The sequence below is a fragment of the Carlito syrichta genome, unplaced genomic scaffold (assembly GCF_000164805.1).
Source record: "Carlito syrichta isolate Samal-C Ts95f unplaced genomic scaffold, Tarsius_syrichta-2.0.1 Scaffold314334, whole genome shotgun sequence".
In the NCBI taxonomy this organism is placed as follows: Eukaryota; Metazoa; Chordata; class Mammalia; order Primates; family Tarsiidae; genus Carlito; species Carlito syrichta.
This window is the reverse complement of record NW_007258430.1, coordinates 136,518-159,732: the sequence shown is the minus strand read 5'-3', so window position 1 is coordinate 159,732 and position 23,215 is coordinate 136,518. Positions and strand designations below refer to the sequence as shown.

At 40.7% G+C, this 23,215-nt stretch overlaps 1 protein-coding gene across 6 annotated transcripts in view; it reads left to right on the top strand.

Moving 5' to 3' along the window:
• PSMA6 (proteasome subunit alpha 6) overlaps positions 1–19,933 on the top strand; it is a 45,277-nt gene extending 25,344 nt beyond the window's left edge. For 3 of the 6 annotated variants that reach the window (XM_021719246.1, XM_008071452.1, XM_021719247.1), the window contains exons 2-7: positions 9,243–9,337; positions 9,734–9,815; positions 10,597–10,752; positions 14,306–14,484; positions 16,144–16,238; positions 19,721–19,933. In XM_021719246.1, coding sequence (XP_021574921.1) covers positions 9,243–9,337; positions 9,734–9,815; positions 10,597–10,752; positions 14,306–14,484; positions 16,144–16,238; positions 19,721–19,778 — 665 coding nt within the window. In that variant the 3' untranslated portion in view covers positions 19,779–19,933. Of the gene's footprint in view, positions 1–9,242; positions 9,338–9,733; positions 9,816–10,596; positions 10,753–14,305; positions 14,489–16,143; positions 16,239–19,720 lie in introns of all 6 variants that reach the window. The other 3 variants (XR_002482731.1, XM_021719245.1, XM_021719248.1) reach the window with 3 other exon arrangements.
• The last annotated feature ends 3,282 nt before the right edge of the window (positions 19,934–23,215 follow it).

The following is a 23,215-nucleotide window of genomic DNA, read 5'->3' as shown; positions in this document are numbered from 1 at the left end:
CTCGGAAGGCTGAGGCGGAAGGATCACCAGAGCCCAGCGGGTCGAGGCTGCGGTGGCCGGGAGCGGCCACTGCACTCCAATTTGGGTGACACAGTGAGACTCCAACTCAAAAAAAAAAAAAAAAATTTAAAAAATGGGAAATGGGCTGGCTATCAGTTACTATTTTCTTGCATAATCTTGGACATTCAAGAACAGGTTCCTCAGGTTAAAACAATGGTACTTGGCTAGTTTTATAAGCTTCTGAAATTTTAGCCCAAACCAACATCTTTAGTGATGGAAATAAAGTGTTTAAGTACTGTTGCCAACATTTGAAAAAATAAATATACCTTTAAAATGCTGCCCATAGCGCAACCCCTTTTGGTTCCCCTCCCACTATGGGAGCTTTTCTGTCCTCTCAATAAATCCTGCTTTCTAAAAAAATAAAATGCTGCTCATAAACTCTTCTATTTTATCTTAATTGACCTTCATATACCATGGGTTATTCATCTCTTCTGTAAACTCTAATAGTACTTTTCACACTGCCAGTGTTTCTTTAGAAGATACTCTTTAGGTATTGGGTTGTCTCTAGATTCTTTGCTCTGGCAGTTTTCATTTTTCTAGGTATTATAAAGTACATATTTCTTGGCGGTAAGGTTAAAATGAGGATTCATTTATACAAACTTTTATTAAAAATTACAACATTAGCCGGGCTCGGTGGCTCAGCCTGTAATCCCGCGCCTTTGGGAGGCTGAGGTGAGTGGATTGCCTGAGCCCGCGGGTTCGAGACCCGCCTGGGCAGCGAGACCTCATCTCTACAATAAATCAAAAAATCAGCTGGGTGTGGTAGCGCATGCCTGTAATTCCAGCTACTGGGAAGGCTGAGGCGGAAGGATCGCCGGAGCCCAGGAGGTCGAGGCTGCGGTGGCCGGGGGCAGCCACTGCACTCCAGTCTGGGCGACAGAGTGAGACTCCAACTCAAAAAATAAAAATAAAAAAATTACAACATTGTGAGTGCTAAAGTATGGGTACCAGAAAAAGGTACTATAGGAAGTAACTGCTGCCAGGAAGAATCAGGAAAGCCTTCTCAGAGAAGATGATTTTACCCAGATGAAGATTAGATAAGGAAATTTTGGAGTCAGTCAATATGACTGGGGCATAGACACAACTCAAAGTAGATTCTTGCAAGATTTTGAAGGAATTTGGGTATCACGCTAGAGTTTGGACTTTGTCCCATGGGTTTTGGACAGAGCTGGTAGAGGTCTTTAAGAATGGCAAGGTCTTGTATACCTAACCCTTAACTGTACCCCACAACATCATAATAAAAAATATTGATTAATTAAAAAAAAAAAGAATGGCAAGGTCATTAAGTAAACTTGCAGGATAGTTGAGTGCAGAAATGGGATTAGAGTAGAAAGGGAATGATGGCTGGAAGACCAGTTAGGAGAAGCTTGTTCAGTAATTTTCATATAAACCCTAATGAGTGAACTAAGGTAATGAGAGAAAGCATAGAGGAGTTTATTTTCCTGAGTTTATTTTCAATTGATTAGTTAATTTTTTTCGTTGGAGTCTCCATTCTGTTGCCCAGGCTGGAGTGGAATGGCACTCTCACGGCTACTGCAGACTAGACCTGGTGGGCTCAGGCAGTCCTTCAACCTCAACCTTCCAAGTAGCTGGAACTACAGGCACACACCGTAATGCTCCACTAATTTTTTGATTTGTGGAAGAGACAAAGTCTTGCCAAGTTGCCCAGCCTGGTCTCGAACCCCTGGGTTCAGGCAGTCCTCTTGCTTGATGAAGCAGGGTGATGGGTACATGAGGGTCACTGTACTATTCATATTATCTATGTTAGTTTAAATGTTTTTACAATAAAAAATTTAAAAATAGGCTGGGTGCGGTGGCTCACACCTATAATCCCAACACTTTGAGAGGCAGAGGATTTCCTGGGCCCATGGGTTCGAGACCAGTCTGGGCAATATGGCAAGACCTTGTCTCTACAGTAATTCAAAAAATTAGCTGAACATGGTGCTGCATGCCTCGCCTGTAGTTCCAGCTACTTGGAAGGCTGAAGTGGAAGAATTGCCTGAACCCAGTAGGTCAAGGCTTCAGTGGCTGTGAGCGTGCTACTGAACTCCAGCCTGGGCGACAGAGACTCCGACTCAAACAAATAAACAAACAAAAAAGTAAATTATGCTGCATAAAAATTACTACAGCCAGACTCAGTGGCTCAGCCGCTAATCCCAGCACTTTGGGAGGCCAAGGTGAGTGTATTGCCTGAGCCTGTGGGTTCGAGACCAGCCTGGGCAACTTGGCAAGACCTCATCTCTACAATAAATCAAAAAATCAGCCAGGCTACTGTAATTCCGGCTACTTGGAAAGCTGAAGTGGAAGGATCACCAGAGCCCAGCAGATCAATGCTGGGGTGGCAGTGAGTGTGCCACTGCAAGTGCCCAGCTTGGGTAACAGAGTGAGACCCCAACTCAAAAAAAAAAATTATTACAAAGTTAGTGTGTTAAACAACAGATATTTATTATCTCACAGCTTCTGTGGACCAGGAGTAGTGTTTAGAGGCACTAGTCTCTGGGCACAGCTTTGCTGGGCTCTCTGCTTCATATCTCACAAGATTGCACTCATGATGTCCTCCAGGCAATGTTCTCATCTGGAGGGTGGACTGTAGAAGAATCTGCTTTCATCTTCCCTGAGGTGGTGTATTTCCTTGAGATGTAGGACTGAGAGCCCTATCAGGGGGGATTCTAGAGTGGCGAGTCTGCCAGCAAGACCAAGCCTTACATAATGTAATCTGGAAAGTAACAGCTCATCACCTGGGCTATATTCTGCTTCTTATAAGCAAGTTTTATTTCCTGCCCCCACTCAAGGGGAGGGATTAAAGGCAGGGATTATGGAGGCTACCTTAGAGTCTGTTTGCCACAGCAATGAAATTGTCTCTCAATGTAGTTTTAACGGCATTCTACAGGTTTTGATACATTTTTATTACCATTCAGTAAAAAATATTTTAAAATTTCCTTTGAGATTTATTTTGCAAGCCATGGATTACTTAGAAATGTGTTTTTAAGTAGTCAAACATTTAAGGATTTCAGTTCCTAAAAATTTACTGCAATTAGCATATTATGTGTCTTGGTAAATGTGCCATCACAATGCACTTGAAAAAAATGTATGTTCTTCATTTGTTGCCAGTGGTATTCTTTTTTATTTTTTGAGTTGGAGTCTCACTCCATTGGCCAGACTGGAGTGCAGTGGCATGCTCCCGGTCACTGCAGCCTTGACCTGCTGGGCTCCGGTGATCTTCTGCCTCGGCCTTCCAAGTAGGCGGAACTATAGGCACGCGCTACTACGCCCAGCTAATTTTTTATTTATTGTAGAGATGAGGTCTCACCAAGTTGCCCAGGTGGGTCTCAAACCCGCGGGCTCAGGCAGTCCACTCACCTCGGCCTCCCAAAGCGCGGGATTACAGGCTGAGCCACTGAGCCCAGCTACATGGTATACTTTTTTTCATCCATTTATCAATGTGTCTCTGATGGACAGATACGGTTGTGACTTGCTGTTTTTTCCATTCTAACAATTTATGCCTTTTGGAATATTTAGTTCATTAACATTTAATGCAGTTGTGGATATGGTTAGATTTATGCTTATGGTTTTATTATTGATTTCTGTTTCTATATTTTATTTATTTGAGTTGGAGTCTCACTCTGTCACCAGGCTGGAGTGCAGTGGCACACTCCCGGCCACCCTAGCATCTACCTGCTGGGCTCCGGTGATCTTACTGCCTCAGCCTTCCAAGTAGCTGGAACTATAGGCGCGCACTACCACACCCAGCTAATTTTTTAATTTATTGTGGAGAGGTCTCACTATGTTGCCCAGGCTGGTCTCGAGCCCGTGGGCTCAAGCAATCCTCTCACCTTGGCCTCCCAGTGTTTCTCTATTTTATTTGCATGTTTGTCCTTTTGTGCCACCTTTCCTACCTTTTTATTGGATTATTTGAATAGTCTTGTTTGTTTTGAGTCAGAGTCTCACTCTGTCGCTCAGCCTGGAATACAGTGGTACGCTCATGGCCACCACAGCCTCAACCTGCTGGGCTCAGACAATTATTCTGCCTCAGCCTTCTGAGTAGCTTGAACCATAGATGTTGGCCACCACACCTGGCCTATTTGAATAGTTTGTTAGTGGTTGCTCTAAGATTATAATATACTTACTTCTCCTAGTCTTTTTAGAGTTAATATTTATCATTCCACATAAAATGTACAAAGCTTGAAACCTTATAAGTTCGTTTGTATCCTTTCCTTTCCATAAAGTAATACATCTACATATTTTATAAACTCCACGTTATAATTTTTGCCTTAAACAGTCATGTATTTTTAAAGGATAAGGAGAATAAAATAATCTTTTGTGTTTGTCCAGGTATTTTTTTTTATGCTCCTTGTTTTTGATAAGACTTTTTGTCTGGTGTCGTTTTCCTCCAGCCTGAAGAACTTTAGCAATTCTTATTGCCAGTCTGAAAATGTCTTTATTTTGCCTTCATCCTTGAATGATATTTTTGTTGCATGTAGAATTCTGAATTGACCATTTTTGTTTTTGTTTTTTCCTTTCACACTTTAAGGATGTTGTACCACTGCCTTTAGGAAAATTCAGTGGACATTCATATATTGTCCTCTTGTATGTAATTTGTTGTTTGTCTATGTTTTCAAAATTCTTTCTATTTTTGGTTTTTAGGAATTTGATGATGAGCCAATATATTGTTTTCTTTATATTTCCTGTTTGGAATTTGCTGAACTTCTTTAATCTGAATTTTTTTGTCTTTTTTACTATATTTGCAATAGTTTTAGCCACTATTTATTTGTTTTGCTGCTGTTGTTGTTTTCCCCATTCTTTACTCTCTATCTAGGACTCCAGTTATACAACTCTTACACATTTTGATATTGACTTACAGATTGATTGCTTTTTTTAAAATATTTTTTGGGGATTGGGCACAGTGGCTGAAGCCTGTAGTGATCCTAGCACTTTGGGAGGCCAAGGTAAGAGGATTGCCTGAGCCCAGGGGTTCCAGACCAGCCTGGGCAACTTGGTAAGACCTCGTCTCTACAATAAATCAAAAAATTAGCCGGGCATGGTGGAGTGTACCTGTACTTCCAGCTACTTGGAAGACTGAGGCGGAAGGATCGCCTGAGCCCAGTGGGTCGAGGCTGGAGGCTGTGAGCATGTCACTACACTCCAGCCTGAGTGATAGAGTGAGTCCAACTAAAAAAAAAAATCTATTTTTTCTGTGTTTTTAAATTTGGATAATTTGATTCATTTTCATATTTACTCTTTATCACCTCCATTCTGCAGTTAAGTACACTTAGTGAACTTTAAAATTTCATATATTGTATTTTTCAGTTCAACAATTTTCATTTGTTTTGTTTTTTCTCTGCTGAGATTTCCTATAATATTTTACTTGAAGATATTTCATTTGGGGTCAGACATGGTGGCTGAAGCCTGTAATCCCAGCATTTTCCATCATGTCATCAATGGCTGTTTTAAAATCCTTGTCTGCTAATACAGTATCTAGGTCATCTCAGGGTTAATCTTTTTGAGAATGGATTGCGTATTCCTATTGTTTTGTTTGGTTTTTGTTTTTTAGTTTGACTTTGTTTTCTTGTGTGGTATGTAGAACAGTTCTGGGTTGTGTCTTGGACATTTGTGAATGTTATATTGTGAAGACTCTGGATTCTGTTATATTTCTCCAGAGACTATTTACTTGTTTTGTTCTAGCAGGCAGTTAATTTGGTTATTCTCAAACTACGAAGTCTGTCTCTTGGATGGCATCTCAAATCTCACTTTATTTCTTTTATCCTTAACTAGTCTGCTTGGAGTCTGCCTGCCTATGTGTGTTGTTGAGAATCAGCCAGAGATTGGACAATGTTTATATATAGAAGTTGGGGCACTCTCTGGTACTTTTCTTTCTGTCTCATTTTCCAGCTGCTATGGTTACCCCAAACTGTTCTCTAGTTCTTCAGGCCAGAAGACTGAGTTTTCTGTGGAAGTTTAACACTGACTGCTCTCAGGCTATGGCCATGCTATTTCCCTCTCCCGACTTTTTTCTTTGTTTTGAGTTGAAGTCTCACTCTGTCACCCAGGCTGGAGTACAGTGGCATGATCTCGGCTCACCACAGCCTCGACATCCTGGGCTCAGGTGATCCTTCCACCTCAGCATCCCAAGTAGCTGGGACTACAGCTATGCCCCCATGCCTGGCTAATTTATTTATTTTTTATTTTTTGTAGACATTAGGTCTAGCTATGTTGCCTAGGCTGGTCTCAAACTCCTGGTCTCAAGTTATCCTCCTTCCTCCTATCTCAGCCTCCCAGAGTCCTGGGATTATAGTCATTAGTTGCCATGCCTGGCCCTTTTTCCTAACTATTGACTCAACCTCTAGAAACTGACTTTGTGGTGTCTTTAGGTAGTTTTGTTTTGTCTAGAGGTAGTGTTTATTTGTTGCGAAGGGGGGCAGTTAATCTGGGAGAAGGCTTGTTAGTCACATCAGAAACAAAGAAGCAATTTTAAAATTGTACAGTCAGCCCTCCATATCCATGAATTCTACGTACATGGATTCAACCAACCACAGATAGAAAATATTTGGGTAAAAAATATTACACCTGTAGCCGGGCTCGGTGGCTCAGCCTGTAATCCCGTGCCTTTGGGAGGCTGAGGTGAGTGGATTGCCTGAGCCCGTGGGTTCGAGACCCGCCTGGGCAGGCGAGACCTCATCTCTACAATAAATCAAAAAATTAGCCGGGCATGGTAGCATGCGCCTGTAATTCCAGCTACTTGGAAGGCTGAGGTGGAAGGATCGCCGGAGCCCAGCAGGTCAAGGCTGCGGTGGCCGGGAGTAGCCACTGCACTCCAGTCTGGTCGACAGAGTGAGATTCCAACTCAAAAAAATATATATATATATTACACCTGTAATGAGAATGTACAGAAGTTTTCTTGTCATTCCCTAAACAATACAGTATAACAGCAGTTTACATATACTTTGTATTAGGTATTAGAAGTAATCCAGGGATTCTTTTAAAGTATACAGGGAGATAATGTACAGGTTATGTGCAAATACTACACCATTTCATATCAGACTTTAGCATCTGTGGATTTTGGTATTCTCGAGAGATCCTAGAACCAATCCATGGATACCAAGGGACCACTGTATTTAGAAGTTATTTGTGATGTAATGGGATGGTAACAATTAGCTATTATGATCAACCAGTTAAGCCAAGCACTGTGGGTGACTTGCACCTGTAATCTCAGCTACTTGAGAGACTGAGGTGGGAGGATTGCTTCAAGCTAGGAGTTTGAATCCAGCCTGGGCTAAATTTTTTTTTTTTTAATTATCCAGGCACGGTGGTGCTCACCTTAGTCCCAGCTGCTTGGTAAGCTGAAGCAGGAGGATGACTTGATCCCAGGAGTTCAAGGTTGCAGTGAGCTATGACTGCACCAGTCCACTTTACCTAGGCAACAAAGCAAGATCCTGTGTCTAAATAATAATAATAATAATTAGCTAAGTAACTCAGAGCTAGATTTTAGGATTTCTTTTAAGGTGATTTCTTTAGAATCTTTTTACTCTGTTCTTTTGTTCTCTTTTCAATATATAGCTAATTAGAAATATTTGATATAGACGTTTTATTATTGCCTCTATTAAAGGAAGTTTATTGGTGTCATAGGTAGTATCATCCTCAGCTTGCCGTCATCACCTGTGGCTTTTTGAACATGAGGCCAGAGCTCAGACCCAATGCCTACAGTAACACTTGAAGACAGAATTTTGAAATCATCTGTTATATGTCAAAATGCAAATAATAATTAGGACTGTGAATAATTTTGTTATTTTAAATTATCATCTAATTTTTATATTTTCAACAAGCATATATTAATTTTTGCTTTTTTTTCTAATTATGTGTCCACTATTAGATTTAAATATTACAGAATATATAACATAGAAATTGGTAGTCTCATCTGTAATCTTACTGTCCAAAGACAATCACTTTCAGCTGTATACATGTACAAGAGTAGTGTATGCTACCATTTTAATTCCAGTGTTTTAACCTGTGGAATGGATTGACAGCAGCTAGAAGTGCACAGGCTGGTTTGTTATGCAGTAAAGAATCATATGTCAAAAATTGTAAAAAGCATGATCCAGAAAAATTCAACTTGGTGGACAAAAATCAATGCAAAATAATCTAACAGCAATTAAAACTCCATGTGGTCAAATTACTTATTGACCAAAAGTTAACAGGAGTATTAAATCTTGAGAAAATTTAGAGCAGTTAAATATGACACTGGAAAACCAGACTTGGTAGAAAAATGACCACAAAGCAAACTTCTTTTTTTTTTGAGTTGGAGTTTCACTCCGTTGCCCAGGCTGGAGTGCAGTGGCACGCTCATAGCCACTCCAGCGTCAACCTGCTGGGCTCCAGCGATCCTTCTGCCTTAGTCCGCCAAGTAACCTGAATTACAGGCGTGTGCTGCCACGCCCAGCTAATTTTTTTGATTCATTGTAGAGATGCGGTCTCACCAAGTTGCCCAGGCTGGTTTCGAACCCGCGGACTTAGGCAGTCCACTCACCTTGGCCTCCCAAAGTGCCGGGTTTACAGGCTCAGCCTGTAAGCCCGGCCTCAAACTTTTAAAATGACAATATGTGCCGGGCTCGGTGGCTCAGGCTGTAATCTCGCGCTTTGCGAGGCCGAGGTGAGTGGATTGCCTGAGCCCGCAGGTTCGAGACCCGCCTGGGCAACTTGGCAGGACCTCATCTCTACAGTAAATCAAAAATTAACTGGGTGTGGTAGCGTGCGCCTGTAGTTCCGGCTACTTGAAAGGCTGAGTGGAAGGATCGCTGGAGCCCAGCGGGTCAAGGCTGCAATGGCCGGAAGCGTGCCACTGCACTCCAATCTGGGCAACAGAGTGAGACTTCAACTCAAAAAAAAAGAAAAGGACAAAACAACTGGTAAAGATTCAATATTATCAAAATTAGTTAAATTAAACCTTTATTGGAAATTTGGTGCTTGAACCTAATGAAAGTAATTTCAGTAAAATGAAAATGGAAAGAAATGGAGTTGGTTTAACTATGATTTATTGTTACCGTTATTATTTTGACTTTGCATGTCTTGTACAGTATTCTACATTAGTACATATAGCTTTGCCTTATTCTTTTTAATGACTATTATTATTTTGCAAGAATCTATTATTTATTTCATCTTTAAAAATTTACAACTATTCAATTTTCCAGAATATGCTTTCAAGGCTATTAACCAGGGTGGCCTTACATCAGTAGCTGTCAGAGGGAAAGACTGCGCAGTAATTGTCACACAGAAGAAAGTACCTGTAAGTAATACTACCCAAATAGTCAATTATTACAGAATATAATGCAAGAATCTTTCATGAGTTTGCAGAAAGGCATATTATTATGTACATATGCTAATATTATTTTTACTTTGACTCTACTTTTCTATCAGTCATCCAAGAAGTGCCTGTATTAAACAGCTATCTATAGTCTAGCTGAATAGACAGAATTAGCATATTAAATTCCCAACCCTTTTTTTAAAAATTGATTTTTAACTGTAAAATGAACAGAAGACATTTGTTATGTAGTTTATTATCACAGTTCCATAGTATTGTTTTCTTTAGGAAGGAGGGGGAAATATATAGTATTTTTTTTTTTTATAACTGCAGAGACCTGGGGGTTTTTTAAAAATTATTTTGGCTTATTTTGCTCATTAGGACAAATTATTGGATTCCAGCACAGTGACTCACTTATTCAAGATAACTGAAAACATTGGCTGTGTGATGACAGGAATGACAGGTAATCGGCTAGATGTATATATACAAGACTTTTGTTGTTTTCTTCAGACTATTTTTGAGTTTTGTATTAATTTTAAACTTCCTTAAGTGCCTGATTTTCAGGTGATATGAGTAGATTTGCAGTCTTCCAAGACTAGTATCAATATTTTAATATTGTATTATTAATTTTTTGGACATTATATGTATAATGGAATTCGGTCTTTATGCTACTTCAGGGAAACTGGGCTAAGGCTCCCCTCGTAGACTATTTATTTTATTTTAACTATAGTTAGTAGTTTAAGAGGACCTAAGCCAGTATATCAAACCTGGTAATAGTGACACTGGTTAGGAGTGAGTGAGGAGTATTATAAAATTTACTTTGGCTTTCTGTTTTATGGATCCAAGGGGAAATTCAAGCCTAAAAACAAAGATTAAGACACATTATTCTCTTGTCTGAATGCTTAGTCTTTTGGGAGTTATTAGACACTTATAGAAACTATTTTGACTGCTGATGAAGAACTCGAGTATTAAAGGGCAATACTGAACGTAGACTCTGTCTTTTATAAAAATTGTGTATGCTTGTTGCCGTGTCATTTAATATTAATTGGGGGAGAGAAAGCCATAGTGGACCCCTTCTCCTTTTCCTAACTCATAAATATATAGAAGTGGGTGAGGAGTATTATAAAGTTTACTTTGGGTTTCTATTTTCTGAATCCAAAGGGGAAGTCAAGCATGTATAGAAAATTGACTTTCAGGTTCACTCTTTCCTTCTAATGAGGTAAACCTGTCTTTTGTGCTATAAGCTGACAGCAGATCCCAGGTACAGAGGGCACGCTATGAGGCAGCTAATTGGAAATACAAGTATGGCTATGAGATTCCTGTGGACATGCTGTGTAAAAGAATTGCTGATATTTCTCAGGTCTACACACAGAATGCTGAAATGAGGCCTCTTGGTTGTTGTAAGTATGCTAAGTCCCCAAATAATTGATGAGTTATAACTTGTTTTAAGAGAACATGTATAGAGAAAGTTATTTAAGTAACACTTGATTTCTGAACTTGTGGTTTGGAAATTATGTAAGGTAGGAAAATCTGTATAATAAGTCAAATCCAAAGGATAGTTTTCACAATAATGTGTGAGGCATTATCATTAAGCTTTAGATACTATTAGACTTGTTATCAAAATGTTTCTATTTGGAGCATTTGAGTTGGAAGATCCAAGTCGCTGGGTTTTTTTTGTTGTTGTTTTTTTGAGTTGGAGTCTCACTCTGTCACCCAGACTGGAGTGCAGTGACCGCTCCTGGCCACCGCAGCCTTGACCTGCTGGGCTCCGGCGATCCTTCTGCCTCAACCTTCCAAGTAGCTGGAACTACAGGTGTGCGCTACCATGCCCGGCTAATTTTTGATTTATTGTAGAGATGAGGTCTCGCCAAGTTGCCCAGGCGGGTCTCAAACCCACGGGCTCAGGCAATCCACTCACCTCAGCCTCCCAAAGGTGCAGGATTACAGGCTGAGCCACTGAGCCTGGCTTCAAGTCTGTTTTATTAGGCATGGTAAAGAGGTTCTTATGCAATTCCAGATTACTAATTTCATGGAAATACCTCAGTTAGGCATCTTAACAATGTAGCTGTTTCTTTTGACCACCTTAAAGCATTAGGGTTACACAGGACTATGATTCATATTTTTAGAATAACTTTCTGTTTTTATTATCATTTTTTCTTTTAGAGTCAGGGTCTCACTCTGTCACCCAGGCTGGAGTGCAGTGGCATGATAACAGCTCAGTGTAGCCTTGACCTCCTGGGCTCAGGTAATCCTTCTGCCTCCACCTCCTAAGTAGCTGGGAGGGACTACAGGCACACACCACCATTCCCTGTTTATTTCTCAGATTTTTTGTAGAGAAAAATGTCTCACTGTGTTGCTTAGGCTGTTCTCAAACTCCTGGGCTCAAGTTATTCTCCCACCTTGGCATCCCAAAGTGCTGGCATTACAGGCGTGAGCCACTGCACCCAGCCACTCTGTTTTTAAAAATAAGTAAAATTGTATTGGAAGAGAGATGAGATTTACTGATTTTAAATGTAATGGAATAAATTGGCCTGAAAAATCAGCACGTTTGTTTCTGACATTGTACCATTCATTTATGAACTTTATAGTAGTCAGTGTAGCAGTTCATTAGCACCTGACCCTATTGACCTCTCACTTAAAAATTACTCAAATCCAGCTGGGTACGGTGGCTCAAGCCTATAATTCCAGCACTTTGGGAGGCCGAGGCAAGAGGATTGCCTGAGATCAGGGGTTCAAGACCAACCTGGGCAACATGGTGAAACCTCGTCTCTACAATAAAAAAAAATTAGCTGGGCATGGTGATTTGCACCTGAAGTCCCAGCTACTTGGAAGGCTGAGGTAGAAGGATCACCTGAGCTCAGTAGGTTGAGACTACGGCAGTTGTGAGCTTGCCAGTGCACTCTAGCCTGGGCAACAGAGTGAGACTCCAACTCAAAAAAAAAAAAAAAATTACTCAGATCCTACTCATCTTGAAAAACTCTGGAGTAAAGTGTTTGTTGTTAACTCCAGGCCGTAAGGGGGTATCTCTCTTCATTGCCCTTGTACTTTGTATATATCAAATATAAAAGGTAAAGAAAATTCTTGGGGCTAGCACAGTGGCCATGCTTATAATCCCAATGTTTTAGGAGGTTAAGACAGAAGGATCACTTGAGGCCAGAAGTTCAAGACTAGCCTATCTACACACACACAAATTTTAAAAAGTTAGCCAGACATGGTGGCACACATCTATAGTCCCAGCTACTCAGAAGACTGAGACAGGAGGATCACTTGTGCCTAGGAGTTGGAGGTGTCAGTGAGCTGTGTTCATGCCATATACTCTAGCCTGGGCAGCAAAGCTTAAAAAAAAGAAAAAATTACTGGTTGACATAATATTTGAATAAATCAGCTAACTGATTACTGTCATAGAATGTCAATAAAATAAAGTTGAAAATCCCTTATTAGTAGACATCTGTAAATATGAATAAAATAATTCGTTGGCTAATCTGGAATCTTGTAATTGACCAATGTGGAATCTTGTATTTGGCTACTACATAAAAAGGGGTTCAAATCTAGAATGTAAGAAAGCAGGAGTGAAGCCATTTCTTTAGCTGCTTTGTTACCTGCTCTGCTGAATAGAAAGAAATTTGATGGTGGTATTTATTCTGAATGTGTGTCTATAATATGGTAACATTAGATTTGTAGTATCAAAGTTGCATGCACAGAATTTGTGATTTGCTTTGTACTGAGTTACTAGGGGGTGAATACCAACAGTAATGAAGGGAAGGCAGCATAACGGGGAGCAGGTGGCCCCTAAGTATACTTCACTTTGTGCCAGCATTCCCAGAATATGTTCCATGCACTGTTAGTTCCCTGGAATCTTAATAAGTATTTTTTTAATTAAAAAAAATTATTCCTTGCTAAGCAAATCTCAGAACTACATTAAAGTTAAATAGGTCAACCTACAACAGAATGTTTCAGAGCATTTGATATGCTATTATTTATTATTTGTCTTCAAAAGAGGTGTGTGAAAATGTTTTCTAAATTTATTTGACCATCTCAAAGTTTTTAGGTTCAAATAAACATGCTTTGGGTAATAGCAAGAATTGGAAAATTTGTCTTAAAGTTGCGTTTGTGGCCGGTGTGGTGGCTTATGCCTATAATCTCAGCACTTTGGGAGGCTGAGGTGAGAGGATTGCCTGGTTCGAGACCAACCTGAGCAACTTGACAAGACCTCATCTCTACAATAAATCAAAAAATTAGCTGGGCATGGTGGTGCATATCTATAGTCCCAGCTACTTGGAAAACTGAAGTGGAAGGATCACCTGAGCCCAACAGGTCGTGGCTGTGGTGACTGTGAGCGTGCCACTGCACTCCAACCTGGGCAACAGAATGAGACTCTGAGTCAAAAAAATAAAAATAATAAAGTTACATTTGTAATAATTCAAACTAATTTTTAGAAATCTGTGATAAATCCTTTTGTGAAATGGAAATGTATCTTATACCTTGTTTATCTGTGGTGGTAGGTTGTATTTTGTTTATCAGTTTTCTTACAACCATATTCCAAAATTGATGGCCAAAATAATGATTAGCAACAGCTGTGTGACACCAGCAAGCAAGAGGGAATTTTGTTGTATAAAGCTAAAGGAAGCCAGGCTCGGTGGCTCAGCCTATAATTCCAGCACTTTGGGAGGCTGACGTGAGTGGATTGCCTGAGCCCACAGGTTCAAGACCTGCCTGGGCAACTTGGCGAGACCTCATCTCTACAATAAATCAAAACTAGCTGGGCATGATAGCGTGCACCTGTAGTTCCAGCTACTTGGAAGGCTGAGGCAAAAGGATCACCGGAGCCCAGCAGGTCGAGGCTGCAGTGGCCGCTCCTGGCCACTGCACTCCAGTCTGGGTGACAGAGTAAGACTCCAGCTCAAAAAAAAAAAGCTAAAGGATATTTAATTCAGGTCTTTCTTTCTTTTTTAGGTATGATCTTAATTGGTATAGATGAAGAGCAAGGTCCTCAGGTGTACAAGTGTGATCCTGCAGGTTACTACTGTGGGTTTAAAGCCACTGCAGCAGGAGTTAAACAGACGGAGTCAACCAGCTTCCTTGAAAAAAAAGTAAAGAAGAAATTTGATTGGACGTTTGAACAAACAGTGGAAGTAAGTTAACCAAAAGGAGCTGACCTTTTTATGCTACATAGAACAGTGAGAATCTTTGCCTGACAGTCTATAAAGGTTATTCCTGCGTTGTATCACAAGATCCAAGTTTATCAGCTTAATAATAAAATTGATACCATTCAGCTGACATGGGAAAATGCTGATTTTATTCACCCAATTCTTTATCTTATTTCATAGTATATTTGAGATGGCTTTCAACAAAACACATGATAAAATTGAAAAATATAAGTAAGAATACGGATCAACCAGGCATGGTGACACACACCTGTAGTCCCAGCTACTGGGGAGACTGAAGTCAGAGGATCACTTGAGCCCAGATGTTCGAGACCAGCCTGGGCACATAGTGAGACTCTGTAAGGGAAAAAAAAAGCTATCAAGATCAGGCCCAAAAGACCTGCATGGTTACTGTGGTAGGCTTACATTTCCTAGTAGCAAAAGTAAAAAGACAGAGTCAGTAATACTGCTCTTAGGGTCCTAAAGGAAAAACAGTCACACACCAAATTCTCAGAGAAGCAAACCTCTTCCTAGTAAAAGAATATGCTCACAGAATGACTTGGCAGAGATTACATCTGGGGTACAGAAGTAGAGCTAGCTATCTGCATGGTTCTTGAGGGGATTATTCATTAGGATTTGGAAGTTTTAAATTGACAGAATTAAAATGCTTATACAGATAGTAATCTTAGACTATAAGGAAGCTTATTTGGTGCCAAGAAGTGAAAAACAAAAGATTTTAGAATTGAGAATCTGGGATTAAAGCCATTCTAAAGACTAACAATATGCTTCTGACAAATGACAAAAGAAAAATTACCATCTATCTACTGCTTTTATATTTGGTTCGCAGTATGTGAGATATAAAGCTAGTTTTCTTTTTTTTTGAGTTGGAGTCTCACTCTGTCTCTCAGACTGGAGTGCAGTGGCCGCTCCCAGCCACCACAGCCTCGCCTGCTGGGCTCCGGCGATCCTTCCCCCTCAGCCTTCCGAGTAGCTGGAACTACAGGCGCGCACTACCACGCCTGGCTAATTTTTTGATTTATTGTAGAGATGAGGTCTCGCCAAGTTGCCCAGGTGGGTCTTGAACCCGTGGGCTCAGGCAATCTGCTCACCTCGGCCTCCCAAAGCACTGGGATTACAGGCTGAGCCACTGAGCCCAGCACATAAAGCTAGTTTTCAACCAGGAAGTGTCCCGTTAAAATGGTTTATAAAGGTTGGTTTTTAATTTCAATTCATAATTACATAAATAATCACATCAGGTAAAAAAGCACTCGAGGTATTCTTAAACTATTAGCTACTGTAAGTCTCGTGCAGGTGTAGACTGTATCATTCATCTTTCTCCTCTCCACATTTCCTTCGCGTGCTCAACTAAGCATTGCCTGGGATATAGTGGTCATCAAGCAAATGAACTATTCTGTAGAAATTATCCTATTTTGTTTAATGGACCTCTTTAATTTAGGGTTTCACTTTGTAGAAACAAGTGTCTCATCATTGGCAATCTGTTAGTGACATGTGACTTTAAAACTCCAGCATTGAAACAGGGAGCCTGGGATGAACCAATAGCTTGTGATTAACTCATGATTTGAATAAGCTTGGGATGAGAAAACCTTGGAATTTCTGAAAAATGCTGTATTTTAATACTTTTTTCAGACTGCAATTACATGCCTGTCCACTGTTCTATCAATTGACTTCAAACCTTCAGAAATAGAAGTTGGAGTAGTTACGGTTGAAAATCCTAAATTCAGGTGAGTTACCTTGTCAGTCAAGTGAGGTCTAGAAAAGTGGCAAGCATGTGGGGCCATTTGTCTTATAACTTGAGGGGGGAAACTTTTTGGGGGGAACTTTTATTTTTTTTTAATTTTTGTTTCTTCAGCACCTGAGAGATCTGTTTTAAAACTTATTGGCGTGTTTTTAAGTCAGATATAATAGCTTTCGTCTTCATTTCAGAGGAAATAAAATAAATATAAGTGTTTTCTTTTTATAGTTCAAGGCCAATAAAAATTCAATTCCCCAAGTAGTGGTTTTTAAGTTTTTCAGCTAGCAGTATGGTTATTTAGTGATTGTTTAAGGGGAGGCTTGAAGAGCAATATGAAGTACCTATGTACATTAGACCCTTATCCAGAGATCTTTGGAAATCCCAGATTTTGAATATAGCTGATTGACTTGCAGATGCTGGACACTTGTGTGTTCTACTCACTGACTAACTCTCACATGTGGCCTTACATACAGCTTCCATGATTCAAATTCATATTGGGTGTTTCACATACATCGGCCCATTTAATCCCCCCAGCAACCCTGTGAGGTGGTTTACAAATCATAGACCGGGATGCTCTTATATTTAGTGAAAATACTACAGTTATATCCACAATACAAGGAGGCAAATTAACTATGATGTATGTCTAATGTTAGATTACAACCTTATGGATACATGGTCATGGTTGTGGCAGGGGCGGGGAAGAGTGGTAAACCAAATTTAAACCAGACCTTGAAAATTTTTTTGTTAGTGTGTGGTTTTTTTTTCCGAATCTAATCTGTTGTTTTGTTTGCCTGCAAATAAGTGATATTAACCTAAGAATTTTAAGAAATATTCATAAGATTTAAAAAACAAACCTCTCAGCTAGGAGGCTGAGAGGCAGGAGGATCACTTAAACCCAGGAGTTCAAGGCTGCAGTGCACGATGATCGCGCCTGTGAATAGCCACTGCATTTCTGCCTAGGCAACATAGTGAGACCCCATCTCTTGAAAAACAAAAACAAAAAAAACAACTGAATGTATCCTACCCTAACTTCTTTCCTTATAAGAATATTTTGGGGTTTTTTTCAGTAAAATTTTATTTATTTTTTTGAGTTGGAGTCTCACTCTTGTTGCCCAGGCTAGAGTGCAGTGGCATGCTTGCTGCCACCACAGCCTCGACCTGCTGGGCTTAGGTCATCCTTCTGCCTCAGCCTTCCGGGTAGCTGGAACTACAGATACACGCCATCACGCTCGGCTAGTTTTTTTTATTTATTGTAGAGGCAAGGTCTCACCAAGTTGCCCAGGCTGGTCTCAAACCCCTGGGCTCAGGAAATCCTCTCGCCTCAGCCTCCCAGAGTACTGAGATTGCAGGCTGAGCCACCTGCAATTAGTAGGAGCAATTTATAAATCTCTAAAGAACCTCCAATTAGTTCCTATTTTATATTGAGATCTTTCTGTCACATTTTAAATTTTATTTGTATTGGTTATTTTAAAAATTTATAAGAAATCTGGCCAGCTGTAGTGCCTCATGCCTATATTCCTAACACTTTGGAAGGCTAAGATGGGCAGATTGCTTGAGCTCAGGAATTCAAGACCAGCCTGAGCAACATAGTGAAACCTCATCTCTACCAAAAAAAAATTACCTAGCATGGTGGCTCCCGGCTATAATCTCAGCACTTTGGGAGGAGGAGACAAGAGGATTGCCTGAGTCTAGGGGTTCATCCTGGGCAACTTGGCAAGACCTCGTCTCTACAATAAATCAAAAAATTAGTTGGATATGGTGGGTACGCCTTTAGTTCCAGCTACTTGGAAGGCTAAAGCAGAAGAACTGCCTGAGCCCAGCAGGTCGGGGGTGCAGTAACCATGAGCATGCCACTGCACCCCAACCTGGGCAACAGAGTAATACTCCAACTCCAAAAAAAGAAAAATTAGTTGAACATGGTGGTGCACACCTGTAGTCTCAACTCCTCAGGACTTGAGTCCAAGAGATCCAGCCAGGGCAACAGAGTGAGACCCTGACTCAATAGATAAATAGATAGGTAGGTAGGTAGGTAGATAGACAGACCAACGGGCAGACCTTGACTCAATCAATAGACAGACAGACAGACAGGTAGGTAGAAAGAAACCAAAGATCCTGTGCCTTTGTATTATTTATAAATTATAAATTCTATGGTAGAAAGTATATATAAATAACTAGAACACATAACATAAGCAACTGTATAAACTACTTAATATTGCCTCAAGTTGCATTTAAAAATGTCATTTTGACAAATTTCACTTTTTATAAGTTCAGTAGTGACAGGTCACATTAACAAGGTTGCCAAGCAGTTGATTCCTTTTGAGGCAAACATTTAGAAAATATATATTTGGCCAGGCACGTTGGCTTATGCCTATAATCCCAGCACTTTGGGAGGTCAAGGTGAGAGGATTGCCTGAGCCCATGGGTCCACGACCAACTTGCGCAACATCTCTACAATAAATCCAAAAATTAGCTGGGCGTGGTGGCACATGCCTGTAGTTCCAGCTACTTGGAAAACTGAGGTGGAAGGATCAACTGAGCCCAGCAGGTGGAGACTACGGTGCCATGAGCGTGCTACTGCACTCCAGCCTGGGCTACAGAGTGAGACTCCAACTAAAAAAGAAAGAAAATATATGTTCATTCAGCATGGAGCACCCACTGGCTCATAGACTATTCATAGAATTATAGTTTTATTTTCATGGACTTCTGTTGAATCTGGACAATTTTTTTAATCTTCTTAAAACTTCTTAATGAATTTTCACCTCTCAGCTGATATAAATGAGTTATACTAAGTGATAAATTCATTTTGACATAGAGGCTAAATAGAATACATCATGTATAGTTTAGCTTTACATTCTCTTGAAATATTTTCTATCTTAACTTCAGCTAAAGAAGGTTTTTTGGTTTCAGAAAACAATTCTGAATCTTACATCAAAGAAGTAAACTTTTTTTTTTGAGTCAGTCTTTCTCTGTTGCCCAGGCTGGAGTGCAGTGGCACACTCATGGTCACCACAGCATCAACCTACTGGGCTCAGGTGATCCTTCCACCTCAGCCTTCCAAGTAGCAGGAACTACAAGGCACGCACCACAATGCCCAGCTAATTTTTTTATTTATTGTAGAAATAAGGTCTCACCAAGTTGCCCGGGTTGGTGTCAAATCCCTGGGTTCAGGCAGTCCTCTTGCCTCCACCTCCCAAAGTGCTGGGATTACGGGTGTGAGCCACAAAGCCTGGCTGTAAGCATTTTTGTGTGTAGATGAAGTTGATATAATGTCCAGAAATATCTTCAAAATAATCTGAGGGAGGAATAGTGGGTATATAGATCTTTTAAAGATTGGTTATATTTGTTTATTGTTGAAGTCACTTGATAGGTACATAGGAGCTTTACAACTTTTATATGTTTGAAATTTTCCATAGTAAAAAGTTTTTAAAAAGTAAATAGCTGTGTTTCCCCCCTCCCACTTTGCCTTTCTAGGATTCTCACAGAAGCAGAGATTGATGCTCATCTTGTTGCTCTAGCAGAAAGAGATTAAACGTTCTCATTAGTTTACCAAATCCGTGATGCCACTTGTCTGTGTGTTTGGTAACAACATTATGGAGGCCCCTGGATTGAAAAGGATCCTGTTCCACTCCTGCCGCGAAATGGTTAGGACTCTGTATAAATAAAAACAATGCTTTTGGAAAATAATTGCATCCTGTCATTTTTACCTCCAATTTTAAAATTTAATTGACATAATAATAATTGTACATATTTGTGGGGTACAATGTGATGTTTCCATGATACATTGTGTCATGATTAAATCAATAATTGGCATATCATAACCTGAAACATTTATCATTTTTTTGGTAAGAACATTCAAAATCCTCTCTTCTAGCTATTTTGGTGTGCATAATACCTTATTATTTTTCTTTTTTTTTTTGAGTTGGAGCCTCACTCTGTTGCCTAGGCTGGAGTGCAGTGGCATGCACGGTCACAGCCACCATCAACCTGCTGGGCTCCAGTGATGCAAGAGCCTAATGGATCTACCTCAGTCTTCCAAGTAGCTGGAACTACAGGCATGCGCTACCATTCCCAGCTAATTTTTTATTTACTGTAGAGACGAGGTCTCGCCAAGTTGCCCAGGCTGGTCTCTAACTTGTGGGTTCAGGTAATCTACTCACCTCAGCCTCCCAAAGTACTGGGATTATAGGCTGAGCCACCGAACCCGGCCCCAGAATATCTTATTCTTGACTATAGTCACTCTACAGTGCAATAGGATACCAGACCTTATCCTTCCTTTCTAAATATAACTTTGTACCTGTTGACCAGTCTCTCTCCCCGTCCTTCCCTGTCTCCACCCGCAGTCCCTGGCAACCACTGTTCTGTTCACTACTTCTGTGAGATCCACTTTTTTAGAATCCACATATGAGTGAGAACATATGGTATTTGTCTTTCTGCATCTGACTTATTTCACTTAATGTCCTTCAGATTCATTAGTGCATCTAAAACGACAGGATTTCATTATTTGTCATGGCTAAATAGTATTCTATTATATATATGTACATCATTTTCTTTATCTGTTCTTTTGTGTTGAGCACTTAGGTTTGATTTTCTATCCTGGCTATTGTGAATAGTGATGCAATAAACATGCGAGTACAGATGTCTCTTTCACATACTGATTTAATTTCCTTTGACTATATACCCTTGTGGGATTGCTGGGTCATATAGTAGTTCTATTTTTAATTTTTTGAGGAAGCTCCCTGCTGTTTTCCGTAATGGCTGCACTAATGTACATTCCCACTAACTGTAAGGGCTCCCCTTCTCCACCTCCTCACCAATACTTAACCATTATCTTTTTAGTAATAGTCATTCTGGCTGGAGTGAGGTGATATGGTGGTGTGGTTTACCCCCAGTTTTAAGATTTAAGCCTTAAATTTATGTAGACTGTTAAATATTTGCAATCTTCAGATCGTAGCTTTAGTCATTTTGTTGACAGAGATACAAGTTTTCTTGGCTTAGGAAACTTAATAACCAGAAATGTAAACTGTTAACTATTTGGTATAATTAAACAGCAAACTACAACTCTTTTAATAATTCCTCATTCAAATAGGATTTTTCTGAACCTGGACTCCAAGTTCCATTGAGGACTTTTTTTTCTTTTTTTGAATTGGAGTCTCACTGTGTTGCCCAGGCTCGAGTGCAATGGCATGCTCACGACTACTGCTGCCTCGTCCTGCTGGGCTAACGTGATCCTTCCATCTCCACCTTTTAAGTATCTGGAACTGCAAGCACAAACCACTACTGCCAGCTAATTTTTGACTTACTGTAGAGACAAGGTATCACCAGGTTGCCCAGGCTGCTCTCAAACCCCAGGTCTCAGGCAGTCCTCTCACCTCTGTCTCTCAAAGTGCTGGAACACAGGCTTGAGCCACTGTTCCCAACATTAAGTACTTAATCTTGAGGCACAAAAAATTCATTCCACTTTTCTGGCCCTGTGTTTCCTGATAAAACTGTAATTTCTGCTGGTTCTTATTGAGTATACACGTTTGTCTCAAAACTACTGAAGATCAATCAGACTAATCTCTACTGTAGTTGAAAGTCTTCAAGGGAGGCCAGGCAGGTGACCTTAACCACTAATTTTTTTTTTTTTGAGTTGGATTCTCACTCTGTCGCCCACACTGGAGTGCAGTGGCTGCTCCCAGCCACCGCAGCCTCGACCTGCTGGGCTCAGGTGATCCTTCCGCCTCAGCCTTCCAAGTAGCTGGAACTACAGGTGCACGCTACCACGCCTGGCTAAATTTTTGATTTATTGTAGAGATGAGGTCTCGCCAAGTTGCCCAGGCGGGTCTCGAACACGTGGGCTCAGACTATCCACTCATCTCAGCCTCCCAAGACGTGGGATTACAGGCTGAGCCACCGAGCCTGGCTGACCACTAATTATTAGAGATAATCCAAGAGTCTTGGAGAGTCTAATGCTAATACATTTTATAGCCTCTTTTGCACTAGGCAATACTGGTGCTGTTGACCGTGGATGCTGGTCTAATTCCAATCCCTGAAGTTAAATTTGCCCTGACTTTCTGCAGCCACCAGGCACACACAAGAGGAGACCGTGTGATCATGTGACGCGAGAAGCAGGAAACTTCACTGACCACATCCTCTTCAGAGCTGAGTCAGGAGTAGTAAGGTTTCCTAACAGGGAAGCAGGATTCTTCCAGTTCAGGGATTGCCCATCCAAATCCATTAGCCTCTATAAAAGTGTTCCCCATCATCGTGAAAGTGGGGTCTGTGGAAGGGCTCATCCCCTAAACAACTCTCAACTTCTACATCCTCAGAGCCTTGACTGATTTCACCCTACTGGGACGAAAGACTAGCAAATAATGCTGTTTTTCTGCTAGTGGATACTTATTAGGGATGGAAAACTAAAATTCTAACTTGTTAGAAAAATAAGTTTTTACATTAAAATGCTGAAAGGAGGCACCCCGAGAAACTTGGAATAAACTTAGTTGACAAGAAACTTCCAGATATTTTACTGCAGGCCTAGCTGGCAACCTACCCCACCCCCTCAGCAATTTTCTGTCATGGGCAAGACAAGTACAGAGCCATAAAAATGATCAGAAAGCACCTTGCTAAGGAGTTTGTGGATTGCAAATGTCTGACAGGTCTCTTGCAGGAAAAACCCCTCTCCTTGTCTCTTCCCATCTAGCCCACCACCCAAGGACATGAGATGCTAATGTCTGGCAATGTCAAGATCTAAGACTCATAAGGCTACAACCAACATCAAAGACCTGCAGCTGGGTGGGCTTGGTGGCTCAGCCTGTAATCCTATGCCTTGGGAGGCTGAGGTGAGTGAATTGCCTGAGCCGCAGGTTCGAGACCCACCTGGGCAACTTGGCAAGACCTCATCTCTACAATAAATCAAAAATGAGCCGTGCGTGGTAGCACGCACCTGTAGTTCCAGCTACTCGGAAGGCTGAGGCGGAAGGATCGCTG